At 46.9% G+C, this 25140-nt stretch overlaps 2 protein-coding genes across 2 annotated transcripts; one reads left to right on the forward strand and one right to left on the reverse strand.

The window, feature by feature from the left end:
- Positions 1-173: 173 nt before the first annotated feature.
- LOC34620620 (dynein heavy chain 6, axonemal) lies at positions 174-20452 on the forward strand. Its single transcript, XM_026338615.1, is given in 46 exon segments — positions 174-1438; positions 1894-2291; positions 2701-2767; positions 2898-3147; positions 3335-3472; positions 3610-3752; positions 3919-4010; positions 4149-4390; positions 4514-4652; positions 5268-5412; positions 5495-5831; positions 6010-6506; positions 6743-6952; positions 7104-7240; positions 7392-7662; positions 7779-8047; positions 8164-8444; positions 8561-8797; positions 8956-9138; positions 9312-9518; positions 9850-10146; positions 10256-10659; positions 10787-11084; positions 11086-11173; positions 11358-11375; positions 11558-11713; positions 11908-12015; positions 12228-12417; positions 12665-12698; positions 12918-13131; positions 13306-13406; positions 13497-13958; positions 14063-14178; positions 14307-14512; positions 14701-15125; positions 15305-15601; positions 15823-16320; positions 16491-16705; positions 16851-17120; positions 17296-17494; positions 18013-18326; positions 18451-18751; positions 18941-19199; positions 19362-19600; positions 19904-20071; positions 20297-20452. Coding segments are annotated over 46 exon segments (11541 nt in total).
- Positions 20453-20960: 508 nt separating this feature from the next.
- Positions 20961-23923, reverse strand: LOC34620621. The gene is made up of 5 exons (XM_026338616.1): positions 22705-23923; positions 22489-22568; positions 21741-21820; positions 21477-21605; positions 20961-21321 (listed from the first exon to the last, which is right to left on the reverse strand). Exons 1-5 carry the CDS (start codon positions 23921-23923, stop codon positions 20961-20963), a joined length of 1869 nt encoding a protein of 622 aa, XP_026194401.1.
- Between the last annotated feature and the right edge of the window lie 1217 nt (positions 23924-25140).

Below are 25140 nucleotides of genomic sequence, written 5' to 3' on the forward strand. Positions count from 1 at the left end.
TATTAATGGTTATTCTTGGTGTCTCTGCTCTGTAGACCACTCGACTGGCATGGAGAAGAAATTCCTTCGCAGTTACTGCATTGTATATATAATTTGCTCATTCGGTTTTCCTGTTTGGTAGTGCCAATTACAGCGACCTGTACTGAATCACACAAGCAGATTAGGCATACCATATGGGTCTTCATCCAGACTGCAGAAATGGTGTCGGTTATGAGGTCACGGAGGATGATGATGAGTTGCCCACAGGGCAGGCGATTTGTTCTGAACTGCCAAGGAGATGCCCGCCTACTGGTTCCGCAAGCACAAGCAGCCATAAAAGCAGTCAAAGTCACGATCGCACGAATAGCCCCTGTCAGGACGGTGCTTGCAAAGGTCATTCGTGCATCAGTGAACCACCTTGCGACCGACCATCTGATCGAGAGATACTTCCAAGCGTAGTTGCAAAGGCACTGAGGCAAACAGCTCCATACGGCTTGGTGCGAAGCTCCAAGTGGTCCTTGCCTGCCCCAATCGAACGTTCCTCATGCGGAAACTGCAAGAGAAAGCAGGTTTTAGCCCCAGTTCTGCATTCCCTTTTGCATGACTCGGGAAAAGAGATCAACGGTTCCCGCTCATGGAGGACACAGAGAGCAACCGAGAGAACTATGTCCAGACTACAGCACATACCGCATACTGAAGCCTCTATGCCTAAGCACTTTAAGTTTCTCTACGATATTTGTGTGAACAAGGACACAGGGACACCTACTGACTATTCGAGAGGGCTAAAGACCGCTCGGGAGGCTGAGCAACTAATGGTTCCGCAAATAGAGAATGAGAGAGAAGCAGCCCAAAATCAGGACCTCGATGAAACTGGCCATGCCAATCTAAACATAGTGAAAACAGGGCTAGATGCTGTGAAATTCTTCGCCCGGCATGGAAATACCACAAAAACAAAGTTTTTGTTTTGTAACAGGGCTCCAACAGCTCCGCTTGTGTTCGAACCGTACAGGCTTGTCGTGGTGCCGCCTAACCAAGTAAATCCGGAACATTTTACACTGTCAGCAACGGCTGTGATGCACATTTGTCCAGGGAAGCCGACCGAGTGTTTTAGACAGGACGAGTGGATGCGGCAGGCATTTGTGTACTCGCTTCTCCGAACTTTGTCGTTCTTCAAAACGTTTGTAACTCGTAAAGTAGTAAGCCTGTGGGTTCACGCATCAAGAAAACATGCTTTTGAGGAACGCAGAGAAATGCTCTGCAAAACGTTATTCATAGCCAAGCCCACTTACTGCGACTACCTCTCGAAAATCCACAAGGTGCTCGCCGGAGTTGGTGCACTAAAACTAATCGAACTGCAGCCCGCGATATATAGCATCTCCCAGTTTACAGAGCAACAACGTGTTCTTCATTTGGATCAGAAAGTCGGCGCAAGTAAAAAGCTTGAGGTTAGTTCTACAAAGTGAGATTCAGCAAATATGCGCCCCGAGAATCCACAGGCCCACGTCAATTACCAAGGATTGCTCTTTCCAACGATAATCATTGGACCACATCCACTTCTGCAGGTGCTTTTTGTGCCTGAGTCAAGCTTATTCTTCCATTAAGTAATGCATGTGTTCAGGCTAAACACAAAGAGGCTAGGGCTCACCTCCTGTCGCTGGAGCAAAAGCTTGAAGAGGCAACGCAGCTGCCAGAGGCTGAACCAATGCATGCACACCCCTTTAGTAAGGGAAGGTCTATATTTCAGGCAAAGCGAGATGCTGCAGAACAGAAGCGACTCTTAAAGGTGGCCTACAGGGACCAGGCACTCCTTGGCCAATTCATTCTTCTTGCCGACCTCATTTTTACAATGGCATTGGCAAAGGTATGATTACAAAGATAGCAAGCCGGCTAGATGTCTGTGCCTTTCCAGAACAGTATAAAAAACCAATCTGATATGTGCCTCGTAGGAGATACCTATCACCACATTCACATTCAAAGCAAATATGCTTCTCTGGACGTGCATGAATTCAGCCTCCTTCTTGCACCCACTCAGGCGACCATCAAAGCTGCAGCTGCGATGGTAGAACGTATTGGTACTGAAGAGGCTTGTGCCAAATTGTTTAGTGTCAATGTATCCTTTGGAAACACGAAAGTAAACCTGGAGCCAGGACGCGCCGATTTTATTTCCATGCTACACGAATTGTGGGACGGTAAGAACTCACTTGAGGGAAGCACAATACCAATTGATGCAGAAGTTTGTAAAACGCCGAAGTCACAGAAGTCTAGACACAGAAAAACGACTGAGGATCGCGGAAGGGGCATTAAATGGATGGGTGCGTATATAGCCGCACAGATATTCCGCCTCTGTCAAAGCAAGACGAAGCGCAGATCCGGCTGTCAATTCAGGAATTGTTACCACTGTCAGCAGCGTCTCGCTGCTTGCCCAGTGTCGTCAGTTTGAAGACTGTGCTTTGAAGGGCCCCCAAATGACCGTAGAATCATTACTGCTTCACTCCAAGCATCTGCAGCTCATGAAGGTACTAACGATCATCTCCACTGCATATATATTATTTGTTCTGCACCAGATATTCGGGAGATGCCAATGGCACGCAGGGGAGCTTGCTCCCTCAGGAGTGGCCTTTCTTGTGTTAGTAAAGCACCGCCGGATGTAGAATGCTGCTGCATCTGTACGCAAACTGCTTGAATAAGCATTCTGATTGTCCTGTACACAGAAACGAATAGAGGAGAGACTTCTAAAAGACTTTGACCGAGCGCAAAAGTACTCAGAATCGTATTTCGGGATATACAGGTAACACCATCTTTACAGCTACACGCTTACTCTCACTACCTATGTGTCCTTGAAGCCAGGGCGCAAAGTATGAAGAACATATTGCAAGTGCTATTCGAAACCTTTTCCAATTTTCTGGTATGCACCGCAGACAAATCTATGATTATGGTCAGAACTGGGACGAGACTGCATTTGCCAACGCGACAACAAGCCATGATGACCTTTCAACTGAAATGGAGATGGTGTCAGAATTTGAGGATAAACTTGACAAACTCAACCCAGTTCATGTGGTTGGCCTGTTTTCAATTGAAGCACGAAACTTGAAGTGTGCACTACAACCTATTACAGAAAAGGCTCTTTCATTTATGAAACGGCTCCTATGGAAGCTCATGAAAGACCATGTGGGAATTCCACACACCACGGTTTATATATCTCCACTGGTATCGCCTTTTTCTTTTCTAATACGTGGACTAACATACTTAGATTCATGCCTCGCTCATAGTTGTGCTGTATGGAAACAATTGTTGCATGCACAATGCACAAAGGAATTTATGCTTACGACTCTTGGAAGTGATGTTATTCGTACAGGTGCGGAATACGGCGAGTCGTTTCGAAGACATCAATAAACGCCTAGACGAGCGTCCAATGAATTTGGCCCGCTTCGCCTCCTTCCTTTGTACTTGCAAGGAAATCAAGTCCCAAATTGACGAACTCGACCGAGACAAGGTTCGGTGCCTCTTGTGCAAGATTCACTCGCGCGTTTCGATGTGATGGTTAGCCGTGTTGCCACACCTACGCGTGCCAAATAAGCTACAGATATTTTTCTTATCCAATCTATGAAGGAATCATACACGATTGTGCAGGCAGCTGCTGAAGATATGTTTGCTCTTTTGAAACAATACGGCGTCCGCCTGGCTGTTGAAGACACAATTCACCTTGAAAATATGCTAAAGAGTGCAAGCGAATTCGAGAAGTCTAAATTGTTGGATGCAGCAGAGCATATAAGGTAGCGTCCGGCGTCACGCTGGAATTGTCGCAGCAAACCCCAATATCCAGCTTCTATCAGGCTGCGTAGATGGACTTAGTAGATACAGATGCATTTTGGGTGCAGGGTGCGTGGAAGGGAAAGTTCATTCTATGGAACACAGGGACTATGGCAATTTCGGTTACAGATGCAACCTTGAAGTGATGAAGGCAGACTTGAAGGCAAGGACAGAAGAGGTAGAAAATGAGATGGAGGAGCTCAATAAGCTTATCAGTGACGGTGAGCTATGCGACGCAACAAGCTCAGTACCGCGCGTCCGTTTTTTCCTCAGGAGTGTTTAAACCTGATGGCCAGCGATCTGATGTAAGTCACATTGACTACTGCCGCACTTAATCATTTGGTCTTGCTGTGATTCAGAGGAGTTCGGCACGCTAGGCGCTTGGAAAAATGCAGCCAGATGCTTTGAGCAGCTGAAGGAATACCAACAGCGCATCAGTCTCGTCTACGAAAAGGCTGAGTCTCTGAGAGTCATGAGGGAGCTCTTTAGTCCGGACATCCCTGCAGTCATATCCAAGCAAATACAGGAGGCAGTTAGCAGCATTGAGCCCAAAGTTACGATGTGGCAGCACATTTGTTCGTGGCAATGTGACACTGGACAGGTAATACATCTTCCGAATCCTGTTTGTGGAGGAGGATTCGTCATAACAAAATGCGTTAACGATCAACTATAATACGCCAACGGAAAAATAAATAATTCATATGTGTGTGTTTACTGTTTGAAGTGGCTTGGCCTTCCTTTGGCTGCACTGAACGCTGAAGCAGTAGACGGTGCCGTAAAGCGGTACCTGAAGGAAGCTTGTGCAGCCGTGCAAAGCTTTCCTAGTGACTTAGTGGCCACCGAATTTAAGAAAGAAGTTGAAGGCTGGCTCAAACGCCTGCCTCTGATTGTGGACCTGAGTAACCCTGCAATGAAGCGCCTTCACTGGGAAACAGTTTTTCAAGAGCTTAAGTGAGCTAGAGCCCAAAAAACTGTGAATCGAATACCCGGCATCTATCAGACATTCTCAGCATTCTCGTGGCTTTCATGAACAGTCTTTGAAAACTGTTACTGCGCTATTGTCTTCCCAACAGAATGAATGGCACTGAAGACTCTGTGTGTTTGGGACAACTGTACCAAGAAGATATCCTTAGCAAACGCGACTTCATCAATGAGATTTCTACGCTTGCCTCTATGCAGCAGTCTTTGCAGCAGACGATTGATAAGATAGTACAGATATGGGGAACAAGGGAGCTTTTGGTGAAGCCATTGGAAGAAGACCCAAATGCGCTCATATTTGGTGGGACTCTCTGTATTCGTTTGACATCGCGGGAGCGAGTACCACTGAAGCCATGTTAACGTAGCAAAAATTTCAAGCAGATCGCTTGAGCTCTTGCCTTGACAATATGCTCCTCTGCTACCGTTTATCTATAAGTTCTACTGCACTTGGGATGCATGTGCCTTTGTATTATAGTGTGCTGATCATAAAAACACCGCAGAGGATGTGGCCGAGTTACTGTCCACGATAGAAGATCACCAAATATCTATGCAGCGCATGCTGCACAACCCATATATAGGGGTCCTTAAACAAAAGGTGGAATCATGGGCTGGAAAACTTGATTCGGCGCAACAAATCCTGGGTAAGTGAGCAGTATCTTGTGTCAAAATCCCAATGCTACTCTGGTATTCCTCCTGTAGCTAACATTTCTTCAGTGCTTTCGCCGAGCGCACCACCCATTGTGGCTGCGAGGAAATACTCTCAGTGAATTATATATAAGGGCTATGATACGGCTTGGGATATGGTTGTATTTCATGCAGAGGAGCTAATACAACTTCAGGGCCAATGGATTAAGCTGCAGGGCGTTTTCAGCAATATGGAGATACTTGAACAACTCCCTGAGGAATCAGAGCTCTTTGAACATGTCGATAGCTTCTGGCGGGCATACCTCAGAAAAATTCGCAGTAAAGCAGCTAGTCTCATTACGGTAGTTGAGGAAGAGGGCCTGTTGGAGATCCTTGGGGATAAAAATAAAATATTGGCTGACTTGCAGCGCAAAGTCGAGGTGATTTAAACACTGCAACAGTCACGAGAATATGAGTAGCTGGCGATTACGAGCATACCCTATTCAAAGTAGATTCCAGGGGTGTTTTCGTGTCACCTTGATCGTGAAATCTTTATGTACGACCTGAGTCATCACACCTGAGAAGCTGCGGAGATGCTCAATTCATTCTCCGTTGTAGGACTGCCTTGACAGCAAACGAATGGCGTTTCCGAGGTTTTACTTCCTCTCGAATGAGGAGTTGCTGAACATTGTATCTAAAGCCAAGCAGCCAGCTGCTTTGCAAGAGAGCTTCCAAAAATGCTTTGACGGCTTACAAGCCGTAGCGCTAGGGGCTAACGGAACTGTGATTAAGGCTGTATATTCTCAAGAAAGGGAGAAGATTGATTTACTCTCCCCTGTAAACGTGTTGGCTCCCGTGGAACAGTGGTTTGCCAGCCTGGAAGAAGCCATCGTGAACTCTCTGCGGCGCCATTCGAAGGCTGCACTGGAAAACCAGGCTAGTTGGGAAATCGATTTACAAGATAGAATGGGCATGTACCCCTCTCAGTGCATAGTAAGAAACGAAATGATCAGCTGGTGCTCGAAGATAGAGGAAGCTCTAGAAGCTGTATGCCATCAACGCCGCTTCACTGCACTTGAGGACTGCCTCAAGGCGTGTACCAAGGAAATTCAGAGGTAAGTTCACTCATGACCAAAGGCCTACGCTGGATCTTAAGGGGCACAGAGTCGGGAGTATACTAGATTCAAGATGCATTAATGATAGTCCGTACAATTCAGACAGCTCAATGCAAGCTCTACGATTTCATGGACATGGGAACTAGCACGCATGCGAACTCTTCATACAAAGGATTTTTTTCTCGGACGTGATAAGAGCTAATCACGAAACCTTGTGTTCGCTTGCATGGACTCAGGCTTGCGCAGCTCAACGTATACGTACAGGCTTCGTTATTGCGGCGGGTGGCCCAGTCCCTCTTAATTTTTATGATCCATGCCCGTGACATCCTCCATGAGTTGCAGCAATCAAAAATCCCATCTCCCATATGTTTTGAATGGAAAAAGCATCTGCGCTACTATTGGAATTGTGAGGAAGGAGAGTGTGACATTGAACAGCTCCAAGCGAAGTAAGTATAGGGCCTTTGACGTTATGAGCCACTACAATGTAGGACGAGCACACCAGCGACAAAGATTATAATACACGTATACTTGTTAGCATGCGATCTCACACTCTCACTGTTACATGCGGGTATCTGGTTGTTGCCTGACTCGGCTCAGATTTCGGTTTAGGCACCAGCATCTTGGTTGTACAAGCAGAGTTGTAGTCACGCCTCTGACTGACAAGTGCTTTATGGCACTTACCTCTGCTTTCCATCTTGGATATGGCGGCGCATTATTTGGACCATCTGGAACAGGTGCAGCGGAAAAGGTCGCACGCCCGGCATTTGTTGCACAATGTTGAACGGCAGCCTTTCCTTCTTGACATGTCCACCTTTGTCGAGCTCAGAAGGTGAGTTCTGGGCGTGGGTCGAAAAATGCACGCTGACCTTATCTTGTTCTTCTCAGGGAAAACAGAATCTGTCAAGGAGTTGGCCATGGCCCTTGGAGTGTCCTGCCAAGTATTCGATTGTTCAAAGGAATTGGACATTTGTACAGTATCGCGACACTTGAAGGGTTTGGCTCAAACTGGCATTTGGGCATGCTTCAATGAGTTTAATAGGATTGGCACTCATGTTTCATCAATTGTTGCCCAGCTGCTTCTAAGAATGCAAACAGCCATAAGGGCTCAGAAAGACCTTTTTGAATTCGATGGGAAAAGCACCGCTATTGATCCGAGGTAAGCGAACTTGCAGTGGTTATTCACTGGGTGCCATGCTCCCGCAATATCGTCTCTCTGTACATGCTGACAGCGAGTGATCCAACTCTCTCATCAGATTTGGACGTGCTCTGCAGATTAGCAATTTGCATGACAAACAATCCAAGCTCTGCGGGGCGAACGGAGCTACCAGGAATCCTCCAGTCGGTCTTCCGGCCAATGTCAATGATTACGCCCGACTACACTATGATTGCCGAGGTCACCCTCTTCGTAAACGGTTTCTTATCAGCACCTTCTTTGGCTGCAAAGGTGGTGCACATGTTCTCTGTAGCAAATGTATTACTTAGCCAACAAAAGCACTACGACTGGGGACTCAGGTCCCTGAAAGCAGTTCTCTTGAATGCTGGTGAGTTTTGTCCAGCCATGCAGAGTACTCTGCTTTTGCAGTGACGCTGCTGCGTATTATTCTTTGTCTTGTGCTCCTACATCTCCATGATATTCTATGGCTACACTGTCGCACAGGAAAAATTAAAACGAAACAACTTGAGATCGACGAGACGAAAGCAATGGTGGAAGCACTCCAGTCTGTTCTGCCGAGTCTCGTAGTCGATGACATACCTATTTATTTGGGCCTTATTTCCGACATTTTTTCTCAGCAGCCACTTTCAAAATCAAACGACATTGAGGTAGAAGTAGAATTTGAAGCAATCCTCAGAGAGCAGCACCTCCAAGCTTTGCATAGTTTTGTGGAGAAGGGAATGCAGCTCTACGAAGCTCAGCTACTTCGGCACAGCTTGCTGGTGGTATGTTTGACAAATAAGCGTAATATACTTAGCTTGAGGCATCATATTTTGCAGCTCTAGAATGTGACGATAGAAATCGATTCTGGCAGTTTAGAAGGCATTGCGCTTTTTCTCAGGTGGGAGCTCCTGGAGTGGGCAAAACTACCCTTCTTGTTGCGTTGTCGAAAGCGATATCTCGAGTTCATATGAAGGCAGGAACTACGACACATTCGAGTAGGACACAGCATGAGCATGTAGCACCTGACAGATTTTGTAAGGTGCTGCGGGTGTATTCTAAAGCACTGGAGGAAAGTCTGCTCTTTGGCAAAATGGACCCTAACACTACCGAGTGGATCGATGGAATTATCCCAGCTGTGAGCGTTGCACACCGAAAAACATATGTTGGTAGGCTTCATGCATCCTTACTTACTGGGGCAAAAGCATCAAACTTAGGCACATTCAAGATACGGCAAACGGGCTGTGAAAGGTTTGAAGGGACTGTCAAATTCTGAAGCCTGCCACTTGCCCGCAGCGTGTTAGAGAGGCGGCTGCTGCGCAAAGCGACATCCACAGTTGGCTTGTTTTCGATGGGCCTTTGGATGCAATCTGGGCCGAAAACCTGCACTCTGCTCTAGATGACAACAAAACCTTATACCTTTGCAGTGGAGAGCGTATTGCGTTGCCAGAAAACTTCAAGATTTTCTTTGAAGTTGCAGTAGGTATACAGCACTCCACTTCACATGCACTCTAGATGGGTCTAGAGGACGGCCGTTTTTACATTCCTTGCCGTCCGGTTACTATTAGCTTTATATGGCCTGCCTGGCCGCCACAAGCATCCTACTATGGATGAAATTTCGTTTTTTACTTGCTAGTGCAACTGTGGCGTAGGACCTGCGGGATGCATCACCCGCGACAGTCAGCAGGTGTGGAACTATATTCATTGAGGACCTCGTAGGCTGGATAGCAGTATTCCAGTCCTGGGCACAATCTTTTAGCACCAAAAAAAGCAAATTCGCGGTTACTGCCAGCAAGATTGAGTCGTGGTGCATCAATATCTTTCAAAAGGCTATACAATATCTTCGCCAAAGCAGCCCAGTAGGCTTGATTTTACTGCATCAACTGTAATTCTGAGTAGATTGTTGCTTGGAGAGGCCCAGGGCTGAGTTCGTAGGCGAGCTTTCTCTATTCTGAGCTTTTGTGTGATTCGAAGCAGAGCGTGATACGTTGACAGGCTATGTAGAGCGATCCTAGCGGCTCAGCTCCAATGTATGAGCACAGGCCACTACTGAATGTTGTTGTTGTGCAGTGGGCGACGCCGTACAGCTTTAGCTGCCTCGCATCCTATGTCTGTCGCCTCCTCACAGCTCTCTTGAGCGGCAAGGTACCTCAAAGTATAACTTCGGACCTCCTCGAGAACTTGGCTCAGATGTATTTTGTTTTCGCAATGGCGTGGGGTTTGGGCGGGCATCTGGCCGATGTACAGCGAGCCGATCTTTCGAACGCCTTACAACCAGAATTTTCCAAAATATGCAAGCTACTAGAGGGCCTTCCGAATAATATTTCTATTTACAACATTTTACCTGACACGACTAACTTAAAGTTCGAGACGTTTGACTCCATGGTTCCACAGTATTCATTTGAAAGTGGAGTGAAATTCAGCGATATATTTGTGCCCACTGCCCGAACAGTGGCTCATTCGTTTTTCCAGCAGAAACTCGTGGAGGTGAGCCAGCAACAATCTGCATCTCGCTGTTGCTTCGTTTAACACATGTACAAGTAGGTGTGTGCATGTCCCGGCAGCTCTAAAAATCGTCGCGTGCTCATGGATTCAGGGTGGATATAGCTGTTTTATTGCTGGGAAGTCGGGCACTGGAAAAAGCATACATCTACAGCAGTGCATTAAGACACCCACCCCTTCAATAGCTTGTTGCAAGATGGCCTTGGCATACCGAACTACCACACAAGACATCGAGGATTTCATCGTTTCTCATTTTGTAAAACACCACCGGAGATCCCTTGGGCCACCTCACGGTTTTCGAATGCTGCTCTTCATTGACGACCTTGCAGCCCCTGCCCCAGATAACTTCGGGACCAAGAGGGCTCATCAACTAATTAGGCAGATTGTTGAGTCTGGGGGATTTTATGAACGTACACATCACCACTTTATTCGCATTGAAGACACCAGCACTATTCTTATCAGCAATGCAAATGTATCCGGATTATCCATAGACATGCGGTAAGCCTTTCGAAAGCAACCTTGGTTAGTGGAAAGGATAGGGGAGCCTTCGTGAGCAGTAGGTTGCTTTATTGTCGGATTACTTTTAATCTTTGCAGTGCATCTGATACGATTGCGTGGATATCAGGCTTCTACGTCACTTCAACATATTATATTACGACGAATATGCTCCGGCAGACATCAAGCACGTATTCGCACGAATTTTAAAAGGAACCTGGGAGCGGACGCTGCCAATGTTTTCTCATTGCGCGGATATTCTGATTGATGCTACAGTTGTTGCATATCAACGCATCAAGGCTCATCTATTGCCTACGCCACTTAAGTGTCACTACAGTTTTACAATGCGAGAAATTTCGAGAGCGGTGGAGGGCATGCTCATGGCGGACACCAGTAAACTCACCAACAAAATTGATATTACTCGGTACGATTTATACAAGAGCTTTTAACACATTGCTCATTGATGAAAAGCTACTTCATACTAATTGGTGTGATTCTGCTTTCTTTGATGCCCCGAGCAGCCTCTGGTTGCATGAGATGCAAAGGCAATTTAGCGATCGACTTGTTTCAATAGAGGATCGCAAGTGGACAGAGAACGTATTGTTGAAGCAAATTTCAGCCGCAATGGAGTTGAGCAATGAACTAGAAGATTGTGTTTGTTCTCAAATAATCTTTGGCGACTTTGCCCATTCGAAATCTAGGACCTATTCAGAGATTTTGTTGTCGGAAGAACAAATGAACGATCTGCTCTCTAGGCACGACTGAGCACCTGCTGGTTCCCTAATTTTAGGCCACAGTGCAGCGCACTGCAGTTGACTGCATAGAGGTTACAAAAAGCCACTGGTGTATTTTGATTCGATGCAGGCCACATGCAGCTAATCAAAAACCAACTGAATTACAGTGTGCTGTAACAGGTACCTTGAGCAGTATAACGCAACAAGCACCTCACCGATGTGCCTTGTATTCTTCGAGCATGCCAACAAACACATCGCTCGACTCTGCAGAACGCTACGAGCCCCTAGAGGGCATGCGCTCCTCCTTGGAGCACGCGGATCAGGTGGGGCATTACCGCCAAATGACTATAATGGTGCTCGCATAGCTTCAATATATTTTGGTGGTGTAGTTAAGATGCCAGTTTGTGTCAATGACACAGAAGCGCTAGAAAGAACAATAAGTTATATTTGCCCCCACCACACTGCACCGGTAGTAGCCCAGCACTTGCTCCACGACACTTCCTTCATTTGTCTGCAGGCCGAGAAAGTTTGTCTCGCCTAGCCACTGCAATAATGGATTACACGGACGTTACCATGTCTACTATATCGCACTATGGCCCGAAAGATCTTCAGGAATACCTTCGGGACATCATTATTCAGATCTGTACAGGAAAAAGAGATTTTGTATTTCGCATCTCAGAAAGTAGCGTAAAATATGACGAATGGTTCCAAGACATAACGAGCATTATTGCCACAGGTTCAACACCACATACAGTAGCTTACCAGCCGCCGTTCCAAAAAGCTAGTGCTCGTGTGCTCTTATGAGTTAAGTTTGCTGAGACTGATCAAGCAATGAGCATGTGTCGTGTTCAGGAGAGATCCATGGGCTGTTTAACCAGCCAGAAAAGGAAAAGCTTTCCCTTCAAGTGGGAGTCATGGAAAATCCAGAGGCTGTTGGTGCTTCTGAGAGTTGGCATAGTGTTGTGGCCCTTGTTCAAAGTAGACTTCACTTTTTAGTAAATATGTCGGCGTCCGGTGAAACATTTAGGTACGATCTTTTCGCCTTACCTACAGAAGTCAACCTAATGAATAATGTGTGCACATTTGCTACTTTTTGATGAAGCCATATCAGGGAACTAAACAGAAGGAACTTAGCAAGCTCATAAATACTAGCAGATTATTGCAACGGACAGTCTTAAAGTGAGACACAGTAAAGGCATTGGTCCCCAATGCCTCATACTATGGGAATGGCTGACTGTGTCAGGAATCGCTATTGGTTTTTTGTTGGTTTGCAGAGCCATTTGCCGTAGCATGGCTCATTTGGTAAACGCCTGTGTCATCGACTATTACGATTCCTGGCCAAGATCTGCTCTTCATTCAATTGCCATGAAGCTTCTGGAAAAGGCCTCGCCAATTAGCAGGGACGTAGCACCTATGCTCTCTAGGTAAGAGACACAAACTTATCATCACCAAAGGTTTTGCCCCAGGCGGTGCATACACTTTTCCGTCGCAGAGACACTTGGTCAATGCTCACTTCGGACCAAAGAGGGCGCTCTGAATAGAACAACCAGCTTGTTGATATGGCGGTCGTTTGATATTTATGCTACCTGAAGCGCGTCCGTGGAGATATATTCCGCCATTGAAGGAGTAGCCGAGCGATATACGGCCGTAACGGGAGAGTCTCTTCACATGACACGTACCTCCTTTGTGGAGTTAGTCAAGCATTACCTGTTTCTGCTTGCGGAAAAGAAACAGGAGTTAGGTGAGTGTACCGCATATTTGCACATCCGCTTGGCGCACATATGCTTGACTGAGGTTGGTCTGGCCTACAGGATGTTCACCTTTGGGCATTGGAACGTTTCTTGAATGTACGCAGATGAGCGCCTACAAAAGTATGCCTCAGGAATCAGCAAGCTGGAAGAGACTTCTGCTGCAGTGAAGTCTATGAAGGCACAGCTGCTAGCCGATCAGCCGATCCTTGAAAAGGCAAAGGAAGAAGCAGAACTTGTGGAATGGTCCCTCGCAGCAGATGATAAGGTGCGAAAGAATCACGATGACAGCTATTGCTGCCTTCCGGGTATTTTGAAGGCAACGGATGGACCTGCTGCGGATATGTATCCTCTGCAGAGTGAAGTATTAATGGGGCAACGTTACTCCTTCGAGAAATCCGCTGCAGAATCAGCAGACATTAATGCTCAATGGACCCGAGATGAATGCCAACAAGATGTACGCGTGGTACTGCCCTTATTGCACCAAGCGTTTAAGGCCCTGGAAGCTCTCGACGAGCAGGATATACAGGAACTGAAGTCTCTCACGTCTCCGATTGCACTTGTAGAAGCAGTGATGAATGCTGTCTGCGTTCTCTTGGGGCGGAAAGTGTCTTGGGAAGATGGCAAACAGCTTCTTGACGATGCATCGTTGATAACGACTCTCAGACACTACGATAAGGATCATGTGCCACCTAAGTTAATGCAGCAGCTAAGCATGTATACGTCCCTTCAAGACTTTGCACCAGAAAAGGTCGTAATGCATTCCAAAGCTGCAGCTTCTCTTTGCATGTGGGTGCGGGCCGTCGAAAGTTACGTCAGAGTGAGTATTGACACGTGGAAGAGGGTTTAGCTCACAGCTGATACAATAATTGAGTGGGATCCGCTTATACTGCATTTATCTTTAGCTCGAGTGGTATCCTTCAGGCTCTAAATAATATGGATCCGAAACAGCCAGAGCATACTGAGTCGAATCAGGTTTGGAACCAGGCAGACGGCAGCTCGGAAGAAACAAAACCGCCTCTTGAGGAGGTCCAGGCACGGTTAGCAAAGCTTTTAGAAGCAGTTGCAGCTGAATAGTGATCTGGAAGCTGTCACTTACATTCTCGCACTGTGAAAGAATGCATTCACCGATTGCTGTGAATAGTAAATACGCTTCTTTCGTGTTCAGGGTGCAGTCCCCTGTTGAGCAGTATGATGCGCGCCGCAAAAGAGTCGTAGAGATGGAACGTCAAATGCATACAACGGCACAACGACTTGCTCAAGCAGAAAACCTACTATCAAGAATATCCGTAGAAGGATCTAGATGGGCTAGTAATGTCAAAATCCTGGAAGAAGATATATCCTACCTATTGACCGATGTCCTAATAGCAGCTGGTGATCCTCTGATACCTGCTACAGCCTCAAATAATCGATTTCTTGGGATCATCTGTGCCCTGTTTCTCATCACACTGAACGTAGACGAATGATACAAAGATTAATTTGGGTGAAGTCCTGTGTAATGCATACCTTCCACGTTCGCATGGCTTAGGCTCTCAGGGCCATTAATGATGTGACGCGCACAGGAATGCTTAATTACGCGGGGCCCTTTACTCGTGAATTCCGGGAAGAGCTGCTTTGCCAATGGCTTGCTATGTGCCGAGACGAAGGACTACTTGCACGAGCAAACTTTTCGCTTGCTGGGACATTGTCAACACCGTCCGAAATTAGGCAATGGGCTCTCGAAGAACTACCATCTGATGTGACATCTATCGAAAATGCTATTTTAGTTTGCAACTGTGTTAAATGCCCTCTCCTCATTGACCCTGAGGATCAGGGTACCCACTGGCTCAGGCGTAGGCAGTACAAAACGGATTTCAAGGAGATTTATACAAGCAATCCCAATTTTCTGCAGACTCTCTGTGAAGCAGTCACAGCCGGAATGACCGTCCTTATCACAATTTCTGAGGAGGGGATTGACTCCGCAATCAAGACCCTTATCGAGGCAATGGTACGGCAGTAAAGCGCCATAGCAACAGACACGTCTCGTTCTGGATCTTTCAGAATGCTGACTTCCTAGCCTGCCACAATAGCAGATTCGGCAGACATTGATGGATAAAATCAGTGACAGCATTCGCTTGCTGAAAAGGATGGTGTAGTCTATGGTCTGTATTTTCACAGAAGCCACAGAAGGATACTCCAGAAGACCGATCAATCATTCGCCTTACTCACCATAGCGCAAGAAGGAACCCATACTTTAGAATGGTTTTGGTGACGAAGCAAAGCCCTACCGAAGTGATTGATGAGCTACACAGTGACCTCTGTGTTATTAACTTCCGCGTAACTCCAGCTAGTCTTGAAGAACAAATATTAAACCAGATTGTAATGCATGAAGCGCCACATCTGGAAGAACAGCGAAAGCTGCTCGCCATTAGTATTGCCAGAGACTTGGCGACAGGGGCCACATTTCAAGAAAAGATTCTGGCGGTGAGATGGCGATCCTCGGTCTTCATCAAAGCGCTCCTTTAAGGCATGAATAGTGCCCCATGAAGGTGCAGCTTCGGGACTCCCAAGCGGTTTGCCTACTTAAAAACTATGCCTATTATTGGACATGACTACAGTTAAAAGCACCAGCATTAGCTGGATCAGCAAATTCAGTGTTGACAGGGGTTTTCTGCTCAACTGCATTCTCTGGTGTTTGTGCATAGCTTTTGGCCGATGCAAAAGGTGATATCTTGACGGATAATGTATTTTTGGAAAGCCTAAATGAGTGTTATTCGGGGTACGAGGCAATTCAGAGGCGCACTAATGAAGCATTCGCCACAGCGGACAAACTGGAGGAGGCTCGACGATTTTACAAGTCGCTTGCCGAAAGAGGCGCATTACTGTACTGTCTCCTGTGCGACTTGTCTCACCTCAATGCACTCTACCAGTGGTCTTTTGAAATCTTCAAGGTTCAAGTCCAAACTTCCTTGCAGAATTGCCAAGACGCAAGCGAAAACCGTGTGGAGATTCTCAAAGATCTCCTTACCTGGGAAGTCTACTGCAACACGTGCAGAGGACTTATGGATACTCACAGGCTTGCCTTTGCATTTATGATTGCAAAAGCAATAGATGTGCAGGCAGGAAACATTCCAGTTAGCATGCTTGAGTTCTTTATAAAAGAAGTTACGGGGAGAATTGAAGGCGAGTCGACTGGCATTCAGGTGAGACTTCAATTGCCGCGCGATTCCGAAAGTTTGCAAGCCTTGTGCTGCATTTGTTCCCTGCGTGCATTCCTTACTCAGCGTGCAACACTAATCAGTATGTGTTATAATTCACGACCGTTCATGGAAGCGTAGGGAGCTCAAAAAACAAGATGTTGTATGGTGCTCAGCCGCATTGGACAACCCTCGAAACTTGGCGCAATATTATCTTCCTAGACCAAATCATAGGAGGGCCCTTTCAAGGTTTCGCCCGTTTAGTGGCAGCGGACGATGGTGAATGGAGAACAATAATCGAAAATGATGACAAGCTTCCACCACATTTGCCTCGAATTAACGGTGGAGACCTGAGGCCATTTGAGTCCTTGGTCCTCATTAAAGCCATTAGGTATGTCATCCACCTACTTATGGCCTCAGACAGCTCATCTGTAGGATATATATGAAGTAAAATATAACTGCAAAAAAAGTTGCCGCATAGCAACTTGACGGCTCTTACTGGCAACTGCACACTTGCAAACACATGTATCCGTCAGGAAAAGGGAACTGCACGCTGGATGTCGCGAATACGTTCAAAAAATACTGGGTTCTCGATATATCTGTCCCATTAAGCTGGATTTGCCGAAAGCAGTGGAAGAGTCGACCCCGTTGATACCCTTAATCTTCATCGAGCTCCCCGGAAGTGATCTCATAGGATCAATAAGGATTCAAGCTGCCCGCGCTTCACTGTCTCAGAAGCATCTGCATATTCTCTCGCTTGGGCAGGGCCAGGATGCTGCAGCAGAGAATACTTTGCAGGAAGCAAGGTAACGTCTGTTTTCACCGTCATCAAATGACATTCAGAAACCTAGTGATTCCACAATCTCTGTTAGGTAGTGTGCACTAACTCGATAATCAAAAACCATGTTCTCAGGCCAATGGGAAAACATTTCTAGCCTCATACGTACTATCCGGACTTTTTGTGCATGGGCTACCTGTCAGAGTTCATGGATATTGGGTGTTTCTCCAAATCTGCCATTTGGAAGATACACTCGTGCACTCGCTTCAGAGATTCTGTGAAGAGCTCCGGCAGCAGCATGTGCATCCGCGATTTCGGCTTTTCATAGCAACCCAGCCAAACCACCACCTGCCAAGCAGCATATTGAAGCAAAGCATAAAAATACTGGCTGAACCACCTTCGGTAGGTACTCATTGAACCACTGCCAACCCTGCTTAATAGATAGAATAAGCTGGTGCATATGAATACTTCTGATAGTACATCCATCAACATCGTGCTATCAATTAACGATGATTACCTAGCTACCCAAAGCTGGCAGCATCCGATTTAGTTACAGAATAAATTTTTCGATGATTGGGTGATGGCTGTAGGGCCTTCGAGAAAACGTTATGCAAACATTTTATGACCTAGAGAGATGCGGGGCCGACGATGTATCACATTGCCCCAGTTACAAGCGGTGGCTCTTCGCGCTCGCGCTATTCCACTCATTTATACTAGAGCGGCGTCGTTATGGGATACTGGGGTGGAATAAAGCCTACGCTTGGACGTTTTTAGACTTTAAAGTGAGAAGCCCCAAAAAAACAATTGGTGATGTACCTGTTGCAGCATTGCCTGCTTCACTATGCGGCACCACCAAGCTCGCGTGCAAAAGAACAGTGCATTATAATAGCTATGCTGTCACTGCCCTGATATTGCTTCAGATATCCCAACAAGGGCTGTATGAGTCAGCAGCAGCCGGAGAACATGACATGGCGTGGGACAAGACCTTATTCCTGACGGCTGAAATTTATTATGGAGGACGCGTGACAGATTCTGTTGACCAACGGGTGCTCACCTCGTTACTAAAGCGCTGCATTTCCGCAAACGAACTCGGATCGGATGCTGCTGAGACGGTGATGAAGCGATACGTCCTTCCTTCAGACTATTGCTACCAAGATATTACGGAATTTGTTATGAGTCTGCCAATCGATCCAGAGCCTGAGGATTTAGGACTTGATCGTGGAGCTGTCCTGATGTGGGTCAGCACTGAACTGACAATCAGCCTTTATAGCTCCTGCTAACTTTCGAAAGTTCGTGTGCAGGGGATAACTTTTCTTATCGTTTGGGGAATTGTATGTGATGGCGACTCGGTCCCTCAGGTATAAGGAGCTGGAGAGCAACAAACTCTTTGACTGCCTGGTTAACGTGCACAGGGGAATACAAAAGTGCACCGGAAATCGCCGGGAAAGCAATCTTTTGAGCATCATATCAGACATGTTGTACAAGTTACCTGCGGACATATCCACTGACAAGGCTACCGGTACAGTGTTCCAACCACATGCAAACCAGCAAAAAGGTTTTGATGGGCTGAGCCCACTGGACGTATTTCTCAAAGGAGAGGTTCAGGCCTACAACATGCTTCTCGCATGCATTCGAAAGTGTCTTACCCAGCTTCAGGAGGTGTGTTCGCCCACAGCACCCAATAAGCAGTCTGAACAATCAGATGTAAAGGGAGGAGTCACTGGGCTGCGCTCGTTGTGCGTAGTCTTCCCTTGATGTCAGACGCCGACAGCCTTTATTCGACATCGCACCGTAAATGAGATGCCGATGTCCACTGAAAATAACTGCTTGCATGCTTTATGTGGCCAGGCACTTCGAGGCCGGGAAGTCATGACTGAGGAACTGGAAAACCTTAGCAAAATGGTGTACCTCCAGAGAGTGCCAACATCTTGGATCGAAGTGTCGTATCCTACAAAGCTCAGCCTGGGCTGGTGGCTGGAAGACCTTGGTACACGGATCACCAGCATTCAGCAATGGGTGCAGAACGGCCCTCCTGCTGTCTTCAACATCGCAACCTTCCACAAGCCACAGAGGTTTTTTATAGCAACTCTGACCGCTCTCGCCAAAGGTTCACATGTCAGCAGGCGCAGCATTTCGCATATATAATTTAAGCAGGCACATGCCCATCTTCTCTGTTTGGCACATACATGATACAAACACGCAGCCGTATTTCCCTAATGGCTAAATTACCCGAATGGTGTTGCCACATGCCCTGGATCAAGAATGCTAGATGTAGCTTGTATCAAAGGTTTATTGCAGCTGCGGAAGGCCGCTCTGCAGATTCCACACCTTTCAAACGATTGTCTTATGAAAAAACCTCATTGCAAGGTACTCTGCCTTGAATATATTGCTTCGCAGGGACCACTTACTGCTCTCTCTTTATCTGCCAAGATTACTGATATAAAGGATATTACGAAAGTAAAAGCTCCTGCGGATATTGGAACATATATAAATGGTCTTTCCATGCAGGTTAGCACGGCTCATCATGGATAGCAGTACTTTTCTAAGCGCAAAACTATGCTTCAAGAAGCCCCCTTCATGAGTGCTGCGCATTATTCAATTAACCTATGAGTAGTCGCTACCCAGAGTGCAGTAGCTTTATATTCCCCCGTATTTCCCCTACACGGACTGCCATCTACGATGGAACTTGTTTATGGATACGGCAGGGGGCAAATTGGTCAGTTGAAGACCAAGTTCTGTGCGAAGCGAAGCCTCGGGTTATGTTTCACGAATTGCCACCGATCCTCTTGACCGCCCACTTTTTCTTTGAAGAACAAAGAAAATACAGGTTTGCTGGCCCACCCACAAGCATTGGCATTTGCTGCCTCACCCCAGAGGAGCGTTTTTAGTATATCGAAGGGGCAAACGCATGCTACACTACACCGAAAGGTCTCTAATATGGTGCAACTGGAAACATCTGATGCGAGAATACAAATGCAGGTGTCCAGTGTACAGAACAACTGATCGATCTGCCAGCTCTGAAGTCGTCGCGTTCCTCGACTTGCCAACAGGTACGCTGCAAAAGGTTAACTCTTTAGCTCTATTCCGCATGCTAAACAAGCCAATGTCAACTGGTTGTAGTTAGAAAAAGGCTTGCGAGCTTGCCTGTTTTCACAGATGATGACCCCGAGAAGTGGATTCAGCGCGGTGTGGCAATGCTTATAGACACAGGGCGGTATAATGGCGCGGATAGCAGTAATAACTAAAACGCCTCCAGTCCATTTTAGCATAATTATCAGCTGTGCTGATATAAGAAACGTGTTCTATGCTGGTCAGAGTTCGGCAAACACCAGTACTGCTAACAAACACATGCTGGTGTAGCCTAGGCTGCCCAGCAATTCATTACAAACGTGAGCAATATAGCCACCAATTCGGGACCCCAAGATGCAAGTAAAATGGGTGCTACAAAAACAGAGAAAGCAAACTAAAATAAAGCCAACGGCACACTCTAAAAGCCCAAGCGCACTAGTAGTGGCTAATCTAAATTGGCTAGTCGCCACACTCTGCATTGTCGAATGAAGACAACGATTTGAAGGTAGAGCACAGCAAGTAGCTCTTTGAAATGTTTCAGCAAAAAATACCCCGCAGCATGCCTGCGTTCACCATTGTGATGGGCCTTGAAGTAACATTAGTCAAACTGCATGGGAGAAAACCTGGAAAAGCCAGCTGGCTTTCGTCGCAAGCTCAATATGCAGCTTGCTTTGACTGTAGATGCCTTATAATCCGCCGCTGCATACAGTGCTTTGCGGGCAGCCGCAAGCACATACGTTATAGTCCTCGTAGTATTTGAACAAACTTTACACGGAATATTGACACTCAGAACAAATGATTATTGCCCATGCGATTCTCCTGGCACAAATCTCTCACCCTTAAACAAGCCACAATGCTTGCAGTATAATCTCCTGCAGGGATTCAACCTACTGCAAATCTCCAGTCCACAAGCCTTTGCCAATGCTGCCTCAACTCGTAGAAGCTCTTGCACAGTGGAACGGCGGTTTACTGGTAAATAGACAATACGGCGCATCATGGAAGCAGCAATAGCTGGCAATCCCATTATGCTAGAAACGCTAGGTGACGGGCTGTAGCAGACGAGTGTGGTAGCGTCGCTAGCAGCGTACAACCCGTTTTCCCGCAAGGTAGCCTCGAACTCATCAAGTTTGGTTCCGGCGGGTGTGACAATTGGAAAAAGCCTGCATAGATGCAGCACGAATCTTCGGCATGGCTCGGTAAGGAAAACAGATAATTACACATTCGTGGCACTCTGCAGAAGCTGCTGGCAGATGTAATGGCAGCAGGGCACAAGCCACAATGATTTTAGTACTCTTCAGATAAAGTTCAGCCCTACCAAAACGTCTTGAAGGTTGCACCGCTTCCTGGCATTTGAAGTCCCAAATTTTGCAGTCTTCGGGCAAACCCAATTGTTCGCAACTGCTGTTCCATGAAATCTGACAAGTTCCATGACTCCAATCTCCTCCTAGAAAGATACAGAGAAAGTTGGGTACTACCACCACTGGACGCATATGACACTCTAAAGCCATAACAAAACGCAAGCGGGGTGGGGCATTACCAACAGAAAAGTGAGCAGGTTTGTAGTCTACGTGTAACGTACAGCAGTACTGCAAGGAGCGAGGCGCTCGGCTGCACCCGCAGCAGCTTGAAGATTTCGCCTTTGGAAGGAAATCCTCGAACCTGCAGCAGAGGTTACGCAGTAGGCGAGCAGGGGACCTGCACTTGAGCAACGAGAGCATGTCGGATGATGCTTCTTCTGGATTCAACATCAGAGCTAAAGGAGTATATAATAGCAGCCCACTTCACTCCGTGTAAAACCTCACAAATGATTGCAAGAATGTTCCAGGATTCCACCCTGGTAAACTGAAACACAACAAGCAACAGGATAGCCAAAATAAAGTCAGTTCACCGTTGCAGCCTGTGCAGAGGAGCATCTTTATCAATCAGCTCACAAAAAAAGCCGCATCGAACAACTGTTATATTTTCAATTAAGAGCTAATGTGTCTTATCTTACTAGCATAATCTCAGGAAACCCTTCATAATGTGCTTGTTCTGCAAGATACATGCTCCTAGAGCCACGCAAAGTTTGAAGAAAAATGTTCGACGGCTGCTGAATGGGTACAATGCTTGCAACGACTGCATCCGTGCAGCCACAAACCGACTTCGCACCTGAGAGCACAAACCGATATCAACGCAGCGGTTATACAGCTGTTTTAGTCAATGGAGAACTTGTCGAAACCCAGTCTTCTCCACAACGAGCACACAGCATGCTTACTAACAATTAAGCTGACCGACGCTATCAGCACTTTCCGCCGGCTTAACCAATACTACACGTTTGTGAGACGCACGGTGGCGATGCCTCCGCCGGCTGCAGTGCATGACTTGATTAATCCAAATGAGAAGAGGCTGATATCTGCTCTGGGATGGCCTGAGCACACACACACAGATACACACACACAACGACGACGCCGTTAAGGACGATCAAACTCAAGTAGATAATGCCATTAAGCACCGTCTCAGCCCGCTTAAGAGTTGAAAGAAACTGAATGACGCTCGCCATTTACCTCTGTACAAGTCTCCCACAAATGATTCCGCGCAATCTTCTATGAGGAGAAGCTTATTTTCAGTGCAGAAATCTACGAGAGGCTGCACATTGCAGAGCCCACCGTAGAGGTGAGAGCAAACAAGTGCCTTGATCCGTGAGCCCCAGCAATCCACCGCCTTCTGTAAGCTTTTTTTCGTGGGCATCAAAGTATGAGCGTCAAGATCTAACGGTTGCACCAATAATTGGTGGTGCTCCAGTATACTAAACATCATAGGGACGTTAACAGCTGCCATGAGAACTACGGAACCCCTCGGAAGCAGAGCTGGCTGTATAGAGCGAATGGCCTGCACATAAAGGTCGAGCAGGCTGCGCACACAGAGTCCCACGACACAGCCTCGGGCACTACGAAACGCAGGAAACACCACAGGTGTCAGGTGCTCTTGCGCTTCGACGACGACTGGTTGTCGGGGGTCCGGTAGCGAGACTGTCAGGTCGGTGTCGGCATAGGCAGCCAGGAGCTCCAGTGGTGGAGCTATAATTGATCCATCATCCCTCTGTACAGGGCGCAACGCGGAAGGCAGTGGCGGGGCGGTAGCATGCGCATTGGTAACTAATGATCCCTTAAGCGTCGAGCTCGGCAGCAGCCTATGCTCACTCGTGCCCTTATTTGGACATTGACCTGATGCCTCGTCACAGCTGACACTTGTGCTTGTAGTATCACTGTTCAGGCTCGCGGTGGTGCTCCTCCCTTGTGTTGCTCTGTTGTCCTGGTGTTGCAAGCTACCGAGAAATAATTCGGAATGCTGCTGGATACGATTGTGCATGCCATTCTGACACGCAAAAAGCCAGAATTTTTCCAGGCTCCTATGCAACTGTCTTGTCCTTTTAAGCCTTCCCTCTACGCCCGAGAATAGGGAGGCTGTTGCCTCCTCCACGGCAGCTGTTAGCGCGGTTCGGAACATCTGAAGGACCGCTGGGAAGTCAACGTCGACATACACTGCAAGAGCTCCTAGGGGATTTCTTGGGCAAGGCGGATCAATACATTCACCAGCATAGTCGCAATGTGCAACTGTGGAAGACGGCAAATGAGTCTCCATAGCCGGGTGAAGAGGCCCAGCAAAGCAGTCCATGGCTATACGATCACGATTCTCCCCTCCAAAATTGAATGGTGAACGTCTTGATTTTCCAGAGCTGTCTTCGACTGGTTTTACTTTGGGACGTGATCTTTCTAAGCGCATATCACCTCGCTTTAGGCAGGTGGGCTTGGTAGAGCATACCGGCTACTAGCACCACACAACCAGCCCTGTTACGCATGCAGATCATACTAAGACGCCTCAATATCGGACTCCAAAAGAGCATGCATGCACTTAGACCCATGACTCAAGCTGTTAGGAGCTAGCAGCTGAGATTTCCAACCAGTGGTCCGCTGAACAGGAGCTCGCCTTGGTTTTGCAGACCTAACGGGCTACTCCACCTCCTCTCGAAAGACGTGTAAAACACTGGATAAAATATAATGTTGGAAAGAAGCCGCGGATCTGTAGACTCAGTCAAAACACCAGTTGAAACTTGTTTGCAGAGTTGATATTGTACCCTGCATGCGGCCCGCCGCTGTTATGCCGTTTGTAGCGTGTTCGGTCCAAACACGCTTGTCCTGTACCTAAATATGGTTATGAACTGGCTTTTCCACCTGTTGGCTCAGAAAAACATTTACGAGAAAGCCTGGAATTAGGCTTTCCCGGAACGAGTGTATCCGGAACCTCGAGGGCTATTCAGCGTCAGATGTATGCCTGCATGCAATACTGTGACGAATGGGGGAAGTTTCTTTAAGTTAGTGTACACTTAACGTTTTCCTTGCGTTATAAGCCCTTGCACTAAAGGATTTAGCCTCCTTGTCCCAACATTCGTGCGCTTTTAGCTGGGCCGCAGAGAAACTCCTTCGGGCCTTTCTACTAACTAAACTACATTTCAAAGTACAGTTGCACTCCCTTCCAAAATTCAGAAACTAGTTAGCTATTTCCTTGATATAATCTTGCACACTTCTTAATGCGGAGCATTTTAGCTTCGCAATTTGAGAGTATGTGCTGTGTGTTTATCTGCACGCTTCTGTGCGTGCAATGGGTTAAACCAAACTGCCACTTTCTAGCTTGCTAGTTATGATTGCCTGAGAATTAAACAATAACCAACTTTTCGCTTTCGCCGTATATATGCGTTTTTGCGGCAGAAAGAACTCAGTTCAACCATAGGCAGCATCGGATAGAGCGATCCACATGCATTATCTACTACAGGGGTTGTACTAAATCAAATATTCGCAACGAACTAGAGTTTTCATCTGCCTGTGCATGCGTCTTCATTCTTACGGAGTAGCACTAGTTCAAATCAACAAGACACAATGTTATGTGCATACGCGCTGGTGTCATTTTCAGCAACCTGTGACTGGTCAGAGTGCTGGGAAGGT

The sequence above is a fragment of the Cyclospora cayetanensis genome, unplaced genomic scaffold, assembly GCF_002999335.1.
Source record: "Cyclospora cayetanensis isolate NF1_C8 unplaced genomic scaffold, CcayRef3 CcayRef3_contig_283, whole genome shotgun sequence".
Lineage (NCBI taxonomy): Eukaryota > Apicomplexa > Conoidasida > Eucoccidiorida > Eimeriidae > Cyclospora > Cyclospora cayetanensis.